We start from the raw sequence: 16,273 nt of genomic DNA, 5'->3' as shown, positions 1-16,273 counted from the left end.
TACTCCATTCATGGAACACAAGCTTTTTCCTACAGCTTTATAAACTTGCTAGCTTTCTTCGCAGTAAAGAGTGCTGAAGCTGTGAGCCTGCTGAGTATCTCACAAGACCCACCTAGTTTTTCCTGCTTTTTAGAAGACGTTTTCCCCCAATGATAATATGGCAGTTAACTGTAATTTGCAGAAGGTAAGGAAGTTGCAATCTAAGTCAACACACAGTCTAGTTTTTCCCCAAGTGTATGGATAGACTTGCTCTGCTCAGCAAGCACCAAACTTCCAGAAAACATGATTGAAAGCAGGAGAGAGAAGAATTAGGTTTTCCAAGAGCCACTGAATTAAATCTTTCTCCCAACTGAGGGGGGCTCATTATACAGGGAAGAAGCATGAATTTGGGACAGGCCACTAACACTTCCTGACTTTTGGGCTAATCCAGTTGTTCTGCTGTTTTGCTAGAAGCTTATTGTTGATTCATAGCAAAATAGATCTCACTGGAGTAAATATTAACACCTTGGCTGTATTTAGCTTGGTATATTTTAAAATAAGAACACTGTAAAACTTTTATATACAGATAAGATAAACCTTGCTTTATCATTAGTCTAACATATAACAAAGCAAGCTTTGCTGTTTAATTTTTTTTTCCCCAAAAAAGGTAGTAACTTGAACTGCTTTTTCAAAACTTGCTCTGAGTAAGGAAAAGCTGCACTTTATTCTGAGTGAGGAAAAGCTTTAATATCAGAATCTGGACAATCAAACAACAAATTTATTCTCAACTTCAGATAACATCCACAACTGAAACAAGGAGCAGCTTAACAGCTCTGAGCCCTTTCAATAAGCTATTGGGATGTTTGTAACCTGCAGATTTAATACTTTAATATTGACAACTTTGGTTTCCATTCTAATCTTCCGAAAGAAAATACTCAGTTTTGTGGTTACTGCATGGTTTTTTTGGTTCAGTGGTGTTTCTTAGTGGTTTTTGTTGTTGCTTTGGTGTTTGGTTTTGCTTTTTTTTTTTTTTTTTTTTTAAAACTGGCAGGTTACCATTTATGTTACAAAGCCAAAAAATCAAGACATTTATTTGTAAAAGCTGCAGTCATATTTAAGGTTTCCTTCTCCAACGCAAGAAGAGACCCATTCATTTCACCAACTAATAATTCAATTTAAATAACACTGATATTTCCATTATGGAAAAAACCCAAACAAACATTACAAATTATTACACATAGAAGACTTATAAAACCTTGTCTCCACTGTGAAACAAACATTGCTTTAACAGTTGACCTGCATCATCTCTGTGCCCATTTTCACCTCAGTATAAGTAAAGCCATTAAGACTGACATTAAGATAAATTCTACTTTTTAGAGCTTCAGTCAGCAATTGAAGGAGGACAATTCAGGCCCTAGTTACTCTTCCTCGTTCTCTCAGATTCTTGAATGCAATTCCTTAGCAGTGAATTCATACTTACTGTTCGAAGGTCTCCAATGCGCTTTTCAAGAAGCATAGGCAGACCTTCTGGGAGGGCAGGCACCTGCTTGGGTGTCATGACCTGAGAGGTGTAGGTTGCCTGAGTGACATTTCCATTTTCTCCTGACAGCTCAGATACCGGGCTGCCATCAGAGGTGCCATCAAGCAACTTGTCAAAGTCAATGTCTCCCAGCATCTCCAGGGCACTTTCAGTTTCTTGCAGGAGCTCACGGTCATTTGTGCTACCAAAAATGGAGAGGACAGGGTCATTGATCCTAAGATTCAAGTCAGAGATATCATTTCCTGCACTGAGAGAGGAAGAAGGAATTTTACTAGGGGTAGAGGTTGCAACAGTCACTGGAGGTTTTGGACTAGATTCCTTCTTCCTCATGGCTTCCTTCTCCTTTTGAAATTTACGGATCATGGCAGCCAGAGAGAGTGAGTCTTTATACAATTTTTTTTTCTTCTTTTCAGACTTGTGTGAATTTAAGGCCATTACTCTGCAGAGGAAAAAAATCCTTCATTAGAATGCATGTGACTTTTGAGGTCTTAGTAACCTTTAACAAAAATCTGGGAGTTTAGTACAATTAAAAAATTATCCAGGGAAGAAACAAGTACTTTGTGCTTCCATCTTCAGTCTGTTCTACCAACTACCATAAATCTTTGCTAGTCATGTGATTTAATGTTCCCCAATTGATTTGTTTTGTTAAGTTTTATACACATTAAGGCAAAAGTTATTTACTTTGGCCTTCACAATTTAATTATAAAGATGTTTGGCACAGTTGTTGTACTCATGACTGATCTATGCTACTAAAATACTTGCCTCTCAGAAGACTTCTGAATGGTGGCAGGTCACTTTAAGTCTAGGCACACTGTGTACATTTAAAAAAATTCTCTTCATTGCTAAGAATTTTGATAGGCAGTCTCAACATCTGCTACTAAAACTGAGCGTTCTCCGCCAATTTATCACCTTGATAAAAAAAGGCTATCAATAAGTTTTCAGTACCAACTTGAATATTCATACGAAAACTTTCACTCAATGACAGTTTTCTAGAAGCTGATTAAAAATAAAACTCACCACCTTAATCTTTCCATGCTAGCCTCAGAACTCGGGAAAGCACATACAAAGTTAGTGAGAAACATGTAGAATAAGCTATGTTTAGAGTTTTTCAGATTAGAAACCAAGGGATAGGAAGAAAATTATTTTTCATTAGAATATGCAGTTCTTAGTGCTACATAAGACTTCAGGGAGAACAATGATAGATGAAGGTATTCATATACTCAAATCTTTTTTCTGTTATTTGTCTTTCCTTGTTCTATTATTCCTTGTTCAAAATAAATAGCTTGTAGGACTTATGCAAAAACACCACACATTCCAACCCCAAATCTAAGAGCTATTCATTATAGTTTAAAAACACAATATTCTAAACAGCTGTGATAATCTTGCTATGGCATGCAGTCTCGAAACCAAATCTCACATACAAGGGTTCATCTAAAGAAAGAAACCTACCCCAACTGCTTAGGAACTTTCATTTTCCGAGGCTTCTTCTCCTTTTCTGTCCCTTCATCTTTCCGTTTGCGCTTCTTCATTCCACGATCTTCGCTTTCTTTTAACTTTGCTATCTAGAAAACAGATCAAATAAAGGACAATGATTCTTCCACCTTAAGGGACTTTTACAACAAGAAACATTTCATTTTCCTTCACTTCCCAATTCAGAGCCAGGAAAGAATACCTCAATATGTGTAAAGGCAAACAGTATCAATGGATTCCTAGCAGCAATTATAGCTACTGACAAGTCTCAATCAATAATTTTTAAACAGTTACTGAATTCAGAGTTTTCAATAAGAAAAATACTTTAAGGCACAAGCAGATTGATCCCCAGCCAGTATGAGAAATGGCCACCTTGGAAGAGTGATTCCCCCCCACCTTCTTCTGCTACCAGAGTTTCATTGCTGAATATGAAGTTACACAGTGTGCAATATCTTTTTGGAAAATTCAGATCAGCTGTCTCCCCTCCCAAGTTCTTGCTGATCCCTAGCCTACCTGTTGGTACAGGACAGGGAAAAAGAAAGTCTTCACAGTGTGCAAACATCATTCAGCAACAAACAAAACTCCAGTGTGTTAACAACACTATTTTTGTCACAAATCCAAATAATAGCACCATAAGGACTGCTATGAAGAAAGTTATTCCATCCTGGGCATATCCAATACAAAAATCTTAAAATTATGTTAAACAATTGCAGAGCAGGGAAGGACATGAGAAAGCAGGAAGTTCTTGGAATGGCACAGAACTTGTGAATGTCATACGCAAGCAATTAAGTTTGCACTGATCATAACTTTACAAAGTACACAGAAGAGCACAGCATGCTATTTGGCCAAGACCATATATATACTTTTTAATATAGCTATTCTTATGTGCTGAGTTTATTTTAACAGATATTGTTTTAGGTGTTATTCTTAATATTAGGAAAAATTTCAAATCATGTAAGCTTTGTGCAAAATAAAAAAAAGCAGTGTTAGAGAACTTAAGTTTTCATCTTGTATAATAAAATGCCTATAAAATTACAGAATCATCTATCACTTCAAAATGGATGGCCACAACTTGCTAGCCTGACTAAACAGATGGTTAGGTTAGCCTCACAAGACAGCGTGTGGACACTCCATTTCCCACATACTAGTACTTAAGCCACAACACAGAAAACGCAACAGAACAGTACTGTGCATCACTCTGCTTTCAGCCTCTTCATCTGAGCCATTCTAAGCATATCAAGTATTTCTCCATGTCCACCTGGCTGTTACTTCAGTATAAAAAGCATAATTAAGATCAATCGAAGATCACTCACTTTAGGTGGCCTATGCTTTTTGTCTTCTGCAAAGTCTTCATCCTCTGAGTCAGATGCCTGGCGGAACTGCAGTGTACCAGTGTTGATATAAAACCCTCCATATTTGGTTGTCAGGGATGCAGGAACCAATTCATCATACTGGGCAGGAAAAAGATGAGTTTGTCATCACTACTTAATAAAATTCTTAATAAACTGCGTTCTTAATAAAATGAATGTGTAGTTAATTTACCAGTCCGTAGACATCAAAAGTTATATACAAGCAGACAGCACAGCCTGCTAGAACAGAAATAGGATAGCAATGCTATTGAAAACTTACTAGCCAAGGCACAGGACATTGATAACATATTATAAACTTTCTACTTTCAAACCCATGCCCTTTTTTTGGAAGACAGGATTACAGCACTGCTTTCTGAAGGGAATGAGGATGGCACAGAACCAACACCCTTCCCTTCCTGACGGGGGAAAAAAAAAAAGTCAAACTTCTCAACTGTTTTCCCCCCAATATTCTGTCCGAGAGCTTTATGCTAGATGTTAAATATCAAGACACACAAAGCATATGAACGATGATATACCACCTGTCTATGAGCAACTTCACTTGGTTGTTCACTGGAGTCCACAAAGCAGGCAGGCACACAGTGAATTATTCGTTTTCATCTACAACTGCCTTACAGGCAATACAACAACATCACTGTCTGAAAAGAGTTTTTGTAAAAAAAAAAAAAAAAAAAAAAGACCCCCCCAAACCTACCCCTATTAAATTTTAATTTTCATATTTCTATTGAATACCCTTCAATTTTATAAGACACTGTGCAGTTCAAATGATCTTCTGTTAGACATAACTTAGAAGGCCCATGATAAAACTGTATCTGTAAGTGATAGCTATAGTTATTTCCAGAACCTATTTCTTCCATATTTTTGAAAAAGATGACAGTCTGAACAATCATTATATTGCAGTGGAAGAAGTTTGATCTATATAAGAATTTTTACAGAATTGGATGTTATATCCAAGAAACAGGACTGAAGATAGTAGAGATAGTTCTGTACATTAGGCATAAAAAGACTTCTCAGTTATATGCTTTGTTTTATTATGACTGCCACAGTTTTCATTAATACCAATCTCTGCAGTGCACTTGACACTTGCAGCCGTTCCAACACACACTACGTTTAGGATCAACTCTAACCACAGTGCCCTGCTCAAAAACCTACTTTTATGAAGTTATCTGAAACACAGTATCTGTTAGTTTACTTTCAGTTTTAGGTGTTCAATATCACATCGGCTCTTATACAACTACCACAATGCTAGGACTGACTTTGAGTCAGATATATTCTCACTCTATTCAGATAGTTTTAAAACTACCTATTTTTCAAACTCTTATGCATTACTTCAAAAGGAACTTAGTCTTTACGGAGAAATTTCCAAGTTAGAATTACAAAGCTGTATCCTAAAAAAAATTGAAATCCAAAGACACAGGAAACGTGGTCAATATTAAGTATAGCGGAAGACAATATTAGTTACATTTTGTGACCAGCAGTCCCCTGAGAATGACATTCTCCCCCAAGTATTACCAGAAAACTTAAATCTCTAGGAGATATCTTGTTAGCAGTAAACTCTCAAGAAGACTGGAAGGATGAACAGATTCATTCTAGCTCTACGCATGAGTATCAACAAAACAAGTCACTAAGTATTTGCAACAGAACTGAGGGAGGGTTGCCAGGACAATGCTGTTGTCACTACACAGAAGGACAATGTTGCCCTGAACTACTTCAAATTTGAACTACCAGTCTTGGTTTACAAATACTGAAAATTCTAAGATGGTGAATTTAATAAGCAAAAACTACAATTCTGGAAGCTATATTCTACCTTGAACCATAAAACCAGAATGCCTGAGACACATACCTCCCAACAAAGATGAGGAGGAAGCATTTACAGAACCTAGAAACTGTTACAAAAGTACCAGAAAGACATAACAACAGGGCAATGACTAAGAACTGATTTCTCCCTTCTTCTGAAAGGGGAGGATTTTGACACACAGAGGTATTCACTCTGATGAGAAAAAAGTTGATTTTGAGTTACAGCTGCAAGTAATAAACAAAGCACAGCCAAATGACTAAGAATTAAGATACTTGAGAAGGAAACAACATGTTTGTTATTGTGAAGCTCGAACCAGCAGCCTTTCCACTTCATATCTGTTAAAGACAGAATTTAACAGGTTGAATAAGTTAGCAGGCAGTTTTAACTGGCACAACATTAACTGAAGACCTGAGGTCACCTACATGAAGGGAACACACACAGTGCAAAGTGGAGTGTCAGCTAACAGCTTATTGCACTTCCCCCTGCACACTATGCAAAATATACTGAATATAAAATGGTTTAAGAACCAAAAAGTCTGGGCTAACAAAAGCATTAAGACAGAAGAGGACCTAACTGGAAGAGGAAAATGTATACTCTAACAAGGAAGCTGATGGAAGAGCCTCAACTGGAGATCTATGTGGATTTGATCTGAATAAGTAGTTAGAAATTTCCATGAGTCATCACCTTTTATCTTCCTGGAATGGAAGGCTTAACAAACAGTACAGAAAGGGAAAAAAGCAGTGGTGACAGGATCTATGAAATACCCTCCGATCATATGAAAGACTAGTGCAAGAAAGGAGAATCTATTAATCGGACAAAATGAAAGCAAAGTGGCTTAGCTGCAGACTTGTCACTCATCTTAAGGGACAAGGACAATCATGCAAAGTAGGAGATGTAAAGTAAACTTGAGAGTGGAGGCTGGGTTAGAATTTCAGAGAAATCTGATGTTTTTCCATAACTCTCAGAACCAGCTTCATTATATGCAAGGAAGATGAAAAGGAAAGAAAATAAATTATTATCCACAGTGCTTACTAGAGGAGGCATTTCCCTTTTCAGCTGACAGGGTATGAACTGAATTGGTGAGGCTGGGGCAGTACAGGATCGAAACAGAACAATACAGTAGTTGCCAAGTTTGAAGGAGAAAGCACAGTCAGAGCTGGGACCATTATCATAAGAAGTGAAGAAAAAGTGACAGGAAACACAAAAAAGACTTTGCTGTGGAGCAGCACAGGAAGCCCTGGAGAACACACAAGTAAAAATAAGTATTAGATGGTCCACAAGTGAAGAAGCCATGAATCTCTTATATTTTTGATAAACACCAATTTAAACAATGGTACTAAAAGGCCAGATAAGTCTCAAGTTTTTTTCGAGTACATATGCAGATGCTGAGTTTTCAGTTTCCCAGTTTTCCCACTGAGGTCATTAAACACACCAGCAGTCCTAAACCACCTGGTTGAAACCTAGATCAGAACATGGGATTTAAAAAAAATTGAAGAAATTACTTATTGCTTCCTAAAAAAGGATATGATATTAAGCAGAACAGTATCCTCTTTGTTTGATACTTTACACCTCTATCTATCACGGGGTTGGGGACAACAAGGTGAGGAGAGACAAAAAGCAAAGAAAATCTCCTAGTTGAAATCTGCCCTTGTATTCACTCAAATGCATATGGCATGTCAGGTGCCAACCAGCAGATCTACCCTGAAGATACCTGGGAAGCACGCAAGACATCTTTTATTAAAGGTGACATGGCGCACTCAGCTAAGTGAACACCATTCTCCAACCACAGAAACTCCCAAGACCAAGCAAAGTAACACTGAAAAAGGAAGACAGACCAGTGATATAAACACACATATCCATAGCCAATGAAACAGCCAGTAAGTCAATCTCAAAAAAAAAAAAAGCTTTAATGCACTCATGCATTTGGTGTGCATGAGGTTCGTGATAGAAATCTACAAAGGCAGCTTTTACCACATTAAAAAATGCAGCAATGTTAAATTTGTCTCACAATCCAACATGAAAGTATGTTTAATAATGGATCCTACGTAGCATTCTTCTGTATAGGCCTCTAATACTGGCAACTCAATGGCTTCGTTTTGTTTCTTTTAAAGAGACATTTATCTTTCTCAAGCAGCATCACTGATCTCCATAGCTATGCATAAAAGAAGCTCCTTTGAGTAGAAAGGATGAGAGAACATTACGTTGGCCTAAAACGACCCCACAAAAAAGGTAAAAATTACCATCAGCACACTGAGCCCTGCCATTCCCCAAACAAATAACATTCTCACTGGGAAAAAGCATCTCCGATATTGGAGAGTATTGAGAAAGATGCTCTTACTGGCAATAAGCTTGCTTACTGGCATCAGCTTCAAGTTTTAGATCACAATCACAGGAACTCTTAAGGGGAAGTAAGAGTGGGAGAGTTTATTAAATCTATCACACCTTTAATAAGCCTGGAGATTACAAGATGAAGCAAACCAAATTTATCCTGAAAATGCACAAAAACAATCTCACAACATAGGAGTTTTTGCAAAGACTAAGCCCTTAATACTAGAAGTATTCTAGGGAACCCAGACAGAAAAAGTGCAACTCTTCTACCCGTGTGTTCGGAATTACTAAAAACCAGGATAAAATTCTTGAAAGAGGGTCTGAGCACCTGAGGCAAGATGTAGCTAAAGAAAAACAAGTTTTTCCTTTAAGTTGAAGTACCTGTTTTGGAGAAACACTCCATGTAATGAGAAACCATTGGTAGGTTAGTTTTCCCTACACAGCAGCGCAAGACCCTCACACCAGTGTCTAGAAGGTTGCTGTAAAACCATGAATATAGACAACTGGGTTAAATATTGACATACAGCCCTGGATGTCCAAAGTACTGAACCATATGCTTTCCATTGCTCTTGGCATTCACATTTTGCTTCAGTTCCTGTCAGTGTGTCTACTTGGTATCGCTGCTTCAAAAGACAGCTTGCATTGCTTACACATTTCTAGGTGGATGGTTCTTCCTCTGTGTTCATCTAACCAACATGGGGGAAGGTGCTAGCTCATCTCTGATTTGGATGTGCAAGTCTTATTACCTCTGAATTAGAGAAAATGGCATACTTTTTCACAAAGCACCCTATATTAGTTCAGATCCTGGTCCTATATTACCTAGCAGAAAGCTCAGAAAACACTGTATTCCCCTGGAACCTGTATCTACATAAAGCTTACATTGTCAGGAAGGTATTCAACCAGCCAAATATTCAGAGGTCATCACAAGAGCAAGTAGTCCAGCCAAACCAGACTGATATGCACATGTATGCACATGTGTGCATGCAAGAAGAACAGAGGGGAAGCAGAAATCTGCAGGAATACCATTCCACAAAGAATGTAGTTCTGGGCAGTTTACAGCAAAACCTGATTCCAACATCAAAGCAGTGGAAACACTAGGGAGGGACAGCTTTCTTTGCAGGCTGTGAACATTTTGTATATTACTACCAGAAGCCCATTAAGATAAGCAAAGATTACAACCTGTCATTAGACTAATTGCTACATAGCCTAAGAAACAATGGTAAGATGGTCTTGATTTACACTTGTTCTGGAATGAAGAGTTCACGACCCACTGACTATACCGGGGCATCAAACTCATTTTCACTGGGGGTCACATCAGCCTCACAATTGCCTTCAAAGGGCCAAATGTAATTTTAGGACTGTAACTACTTCACATACGGTCCTAAAATTACATTCAGGTCTTTGAAGGCAACCATGAGGTTGATGTGGTCCCCCGGTGAAAATGAGTTTGACACCCCTAGACTACAGTCAAAATGCCCAAACCAAAAATATCCGCTGTACAAACTGAAGCATGGATTTCCCACTTGCCTGTAATTGCATTCAGAAAGGAAAAGCCATTTCTTCCAAACAGGACCAGCTAAAAGTTTTACAAGGAAATAGATAAAAAACTGAGCAGCATATATACCAGATACATCCAAAGCAAACAGCAATCTGTAACTATATACTTCGTCATGTAAGAGGAGACAAGTCTGAAGGAAGATGGGAGGTAGGAACTGAACGTGAGAATCGTGCCATTAGCAGATTCCCTGCACTTGATCCTGATCCTTGCCCTCAAGAAAACACATAGAACTATTGCCTTCCTGGATCATTGGAAGACCCAAATGTTCTGCTACCTATGTTATTTTTTATATATGCATCTATGTTACATATACAAAAATACTTAATTGGAAAAGGATCCAAAGGAAGCAGAATTTCTTAACTCCATTACAATGCCTGCTAAAAACATGCTAGTTTGATTTAATGAATAATATTTGCTGGCATTATCTCAAAATCTGTTTTTAGAAGGAAAATCTCTAAAGCTATGGAATATATCTGTTTCAGTGCCAAAGAGCTCAGTATTTCTTTCAAATCTGTGACAAGAACAAGGACCAAAATTCTATGGAATATTTCCATTATTTTTTCCTGGGATACAGAGGGAGACAACAGGTAACCAATCCTGGAGTAATTCAAGAGGCACTCATGCCCATTTTTCAAGTGTTTGTGCACAGGATATTATAGCTTTTTATGTGTAAAACAGTAAATCTTCCAAAAGATAGCAAGTCCAGGCTGTGCCTGCCTCTGACAATTCTCAGGGTACACAGTGATTTAGTAGCTGGCCACACAGAAGATGAACAAGCCAGACATGTAGATTTTCCTTTGCAACACTTCCCATTTGCATCTTAGATGGAATGAGAGGTTTCGTTTAACTTAACTCCTACATTAAAGGATCCTTAAGCTCTGCAACAGCAACTTAAGACTGCAGCTAGCATACAGCATTCTTCTTTTCTAGATAGAAATGGGAATAAAAGCAAAACAGAGATAGCCTCTCACTAGTCTGTATTTGTAATGCAGCCACAAGGCAGAATGATTTGTTCAGGAGCGCAATCTTTAGAGAATACACCATTCTCCCCAGTAGCTTCCACATGATGCAACCATCTGGTCCTCTGACAACTGCTTTTTGTGTGTACTTGCAAGGAGTCTGCCCAGAGACATCAGAAGTAAATGCTCCTGCAAATCTACTGGATCTGCTGCTGGTAACAAGAACAGCACTGGAAGGAGGCACAGTATGAGAAGTACTAATACCCCAGTGAGCATCCAACCCTGCTGGTTTCATGTACATCTTTGATAGAAACCTGTACTATGCATAGTGAAAGTTATCCACATCATGTATCGGATCTGTGACATATCACAATAAATCCACAAAAAACAGGATACAACTTAGGTCCTGTATCAAGAAATTTCAAAACTGAGGACTGTTAACTTCAGCAACAGTGAGAAGCCAGATAAACCTAAAGGCTCAAGTAGTTTCTCAGCAGAAGCGCAGCACATCAGTTCTTACTGAGTTGAAAGTCAGAAACTGACCTTCAGAAAGGACATACCAAGGCTTAGGCCCCAATAGTGTTCCAGCAGCACAAACAGAAGTTGAAGGATAAAGATAAGACATTTTAATATTGGCAAGTTCGATTAAAATTTTTATCTAGACCAAGAAAAAGCACAAGTTTGTACAAGCTACAATAAGCACCTACAGCAAACTCACTTTTCACACAAATTGTTCACTTACCTTCAGACCTATTTGAAAACTACCAATACAGACAGATGAGCTCAGCCTGCTAACCACTGTAGTTCACAGCTCAACTTCTTTTGCTCAAGAAGGTAACAGTTCTGCAGCACATCTCCTGTGCACCTCACACAGTTGTTAAGAGCAATACCCTTTGCAACATCTATATGCTACAAACTTTGGTGTTCACAGCAGCTCTTTACAGAGTTTGTCATTTCCCAGATCTACTACCACATTCCAACAGAGGTGTGACATAATGTATGCCAAGCAATGCATTCCACTACTGTGCTTTTCTTACTCTTTTCCCACAACTTATTTTCATCCTCTTTCCTTTCCACTCAAACTTTTAGCTCCCTCCTCTTCAGAGCAGGAGACCAATACTGCTTTGTCCAGTGTCACTCAATACCGGAGGAAACTGAAGACGGACTGAAGTGTCAGGTGTTTTTTGTTGTTCTGTTTGTTTTTATGACTGAACAGTACACATACTTCTTCCTGACATCTAATAAGTGAAAATTATAGGAGGTATCCAAGCTTTTGTATCATCCACTCTCTCTTCCAAATTCCTTCCTCATTTTCAGAATTTCATATATCACCTCTAAGATATCTTCAAGTGTCCTCCTTTATACCTCCTGATAGTCCTGATACTGCCTGCACCTACTGCCTTTTCAACTCAAGATCTGTTTTAATTTCTGAAAGATATTCAGACAAAATAAGCTGTAATATTCTGCTGTTTAACCAAGCTGGTTTATCTCCTATTTTTTCAGAAGTATTCAATGAATGTTTAGAATAACCATCCCACTCTTACTGTTTTTTAAGAGCGGAATAGCATCCTGATCTAATGCAGGAAATCTAACACCAGTAATCTACTAATAATCCAGATAGCTAGTACAAAAAAAACTAAACAGAGACAGACGAATTTCAGTCCACAGTAAATGAAGTGCACAAATGAAAACAGTTGAATTTCTAAAGCTGGAAAATTATGTGATACAGGAATAGTTGTCTTAAATCTTGCAGTGCGTAATGATACCTGAATGAGACTACAAACACAAATTCATTGGATTCCCAAAGTATTATGCCCTTTGGATCCACACCAATTATACATAGGCTCAAAGTATTTTCCCTTACCTTTCTTCTCTATTAAAAAAAAAAAAATTAAAGCATTGTCTTATTTCTTGTTGCTGCTTTGATGAGGCTTACTTACCGCTTCAGAATTATCAATGAAAGGGTCTGTTTCATCATAACCATAGCCTATATCAATTAGATCCTGCAGGCGATCTTTCCGATGTTTGTGGGGCTTTCCACCCTGAAAAAAAAGCAAATGTTATACCATTTGGGAAACAGGGTATCAATGTACTGAAGTCTACAAAACATAAGGCATCGGAGGGACAGTCATTCAGGGAATTCACAGTTTTGCTTTCTTGGATGCTTCCTTGAAGATGGTCTAGATGACTAATAAAAAGTTTCACACAGGAATGAGTTCTGGCAGCCACACTCTGCTGTAGCTCAACAGAAACATCCCTGAAAGGTGTTCACCAAACACCTGGTTTCTGCATGACTGAGATCTTCCTAATGTTTCCTATTTAGAGATGCTTTGCTGTTCTATATTTCAAAACACAGAGACAGGACTGTTAGTGACAGAAAGACTGGGATACTTTAGAAAGTGTAATCTTTTTCAGTATGTTACAGAGTTGTTACAAAGGAAAATACTGATAGCCTAGCATTCAGTGAAGCGTTTCCCCACGCAAGACACATTGCTTCTCTACAAAAAAATAAAGCCTAAGTCAAAGAGAAAAATATCGATCTGGTGCTTGCAGATACGGTGTCTACAAGTTTTCAAAAACTTCCAGCATTCATACAACATGATTGGAGAAAAACATATCAAGATAAAATCCTTTGAAATGCAAGAGCTACTTCATGCTCACGTCAACTTAGTATGATAAAAATCAATTAATTGAATTCAGTATCAATAAAAGCAAGGTAATCCATGCAAAGGAAGTATCACTCGAATACATAAAAATACAGTGTGCTCCCAATTTTTTAGGCTGCTCATGAGGCACTGGCGTTGCTACACACAGTTCTGTGACAGTTTGTTCAACAATGAAGAGTGGTCAAAAAAGAAAAGAATTGGGACATACAAAAAAGGAACAGAGAACAAAACCAGAAGTCATTGTTCTATCACTAATAAATCAGGGCATCCTACCATTAATATACTTTCATTAAAAAAAAAAAAAAAGAAATTAGAACAAAAAAAGGGAACAGCAAGCCAACAAGGACATTTAAAGGTAAAACTCACTACTTCTGTACAATAACAAAATGTTAAGACACTTCAGGTGGGGAATGAAAAGGGCTGAATTTTAACAATAGCATCAGAACCAGATGCATCATACAGAACAACAGGAAATATTTCATTGTTTCTAACAATAGAGAAACTATGGATCACCAGGTGAACTCATCAGGTTTAAACGGAAAGCATGTTTTTATATGATATCATCATCATGGCGCTCAGTGCCATGGAACACACTGTGAAATTCAGTGAACTCAAAATGATCAAGCAAACTTATGGTACAAGCCTATACAAAGTGCAGTTAAACACATAAACTTTGGCTTTGGGAGACATCAAGCCACATATTGCTAGACTGGCGCAGTGAAGTAATAACAATGCACACTTACTTTCTTATACTTTCAAGTATGAGATGTCACTAGTGTGAGAGGACTATGCTACCATTCATTAGACGGACCTTTGTTTTGACCCAATAAAAAAATCTTACATTATGTACAATATCATTTAAGAGTCAATATCACGTTTTTACAGCATGGAGTGGTTGATTTTGTCTAGAGAATAACAGTAATCAAAACAATGAAAATGGGAATCATAGGGAACAGATTTTTATGCGGGTGTTTAAAATATGCACCAATTGCAAAACAGTTCTGAATAATCAAGTAAACAAATGGTACATTAACTTTACGCATCTTGTTTTATGAAAATATATTTATTCATAGGCTTTTTCTTAATACCTGCAGGATATATCCAGTACTGTACTACGTTGATTACGAATACAGAACTTTATCTGAAAAGTAGTAAAAAGTCTTCAGGGAAGACTGTTCTCCGTGCATCAAATTTTTCATAAGTACTGCCACACACGCTATGATTAAAAGGTTGTTTGACTCAATTTTAAATGGATATAGGTAAGTAATACCTAATTAGTTTAAGAAGGATACAGTACTTCCTGCAAATCTAAAAATCCCTTAACTTCTTTCTCATTCAACCAGTGATTACTTTTACACTAAAGCACTGTAAAAGAGTAGAGAAGAGAATAGCTCTCTACTTCATGGGATCCCTGTTCTAGTTTAAGTCAAGGAGTGAATGCCTCACCACAAGAATCAGGAGATGGCTGGATATTGTCACAGCATCAGTAACTGTACTGGGTCAGTGTAGAGAGATGAAATTCTTCTGAGTATGGAGGGTAAGTAGAGACTGATGGTTCTCATATTGGAAGAAAGGACGGGGACTATCCAACACAATAACTATTAATCCCTCACTAACCTCTGTGCTTAGTGGTCCTAACCTAATTAAGTTGTTTTTTATACAAGAAGATATTCTCCTTCCAGGGATTTTGTGGGGCTGAGGGTCATAAGGTATGGCAGAGTATGAGAGAAAGGCAAAAAACTGGAAGTGCAAACAGTAATCAAGATCCAGGTACACTGTGTATCTAAACTGTTGTAAATGATAATTTTAACTATTTGAAAGCAGTAGGTAACAGAAACTATCTATTTGCCACTTCTTACGACTGAGCATCAAACTCAAGTCTTTGTAAGTCTAATAACCCCATGTTTTGCCCATAAATGTACATATTCAGCTTTGATGTATGCATAAATGTATATGTAAAATTAAGATTGCTTCTACCACCACTCCCTCCTACATGCATGCTCTACACTGACTTTAATCTGCTGTAGTTAAGCAACTTGTTTCAGGACATTATAAAATCCTTCACTTATATTATGGAAATGAGTTTTCTAGAAAAGTACAGTTGAAACATTATTCTCACACGTTCAAAAACTAATTTATCATTCAAATGAAAGGCAGACAATGTTCTGGAACTGCCTTCTCAATTCACTGGATGTATTGGGTTCTGTCAATCCCTCCGAAAGATTAAAATTATTATTTTCAGTTTAAGCATTTATTTTGTTACGTATCACAGCTACCATGTCCTGAAATAGTAATTACTTCCACAGAATATACAGACCAGGCAGAGAAATCTGCCTTTGCCAGAAAACAAATATATCAGACAAGAAATATTGGTATATGTTAATAGCAAAAGATAAAAATGACTGTTCTTGTTTCCCTTCTTCATTATCGAGGTACTCTATTAGCAATCCAGAATATCAACATGCCTAAGCATGATGATGAGTTTTGCTTGCCAGCTTGGAATTAATCACCCAACCCTACCCATATATTCTTAAAGACCTGTTTGGGTGTGGTTTTAGAAAACATTTTCTGATTTCTCCCTTCATTTACTAGTAAAAGCCTCTTTATG

General features: G+C 37.5%; 1 protein-coding gene across 3 annotated transcripts in view; it reads right to left on the bottom strand.

The window, feature by feature from the left end:
- UBN2 (ubinuclein 2) overlaps positions 1-16,273 on the bottom strand; it is a 48,603-nt gene that overhangs the window by 26,566 nt on the left and 5,764 nt on the right. For 2 of the 3 annotated variants that reach the window (XM_065858991.2, XM_065858999.2), the window contains exons 3-6: positions 12,940-13,041; positions 4,303-4,440; positions 2,969-3,081; positions 1,460-1,958 (exon numbers count right to left, since the gene is read on the bottom strand). In XM_065858991.2, the coding sequence (XP_065715063.1) occupies positions 1,460-1,958; positions 2,969-3,081; positions 4,303-4,440; positions 12,940-13,041 (852 nt within the window). The remainder of the gene's footprint in view (positions 1-1,459; positions 1,959-2,968; positions 3,082-4,302; positions 4,441-12,939; positions 13,042-16,273) is intronic. The other variant, XM_065859008.2, reaches the window with a different exon arrangement.

This window comes from Patagioenas fasciata, chromosome 1 (genome assembly GCF_037038585.1).
Source record: "Patagioenas fasciata isolate bPatFas1 chromosome 1, bPatFas1.hap1, whole genome shotgun sequence".
NCBI lineage: Eukaryota > Metazoa > Chordata > Aves > Columbiformes > Columbidae > Patagioenas > Patagioenas fasciata.
Note: the sequence above shows the minus strand (reverse complement) of the source record. Positions and strands in the feature narration are given on the sequence as shown.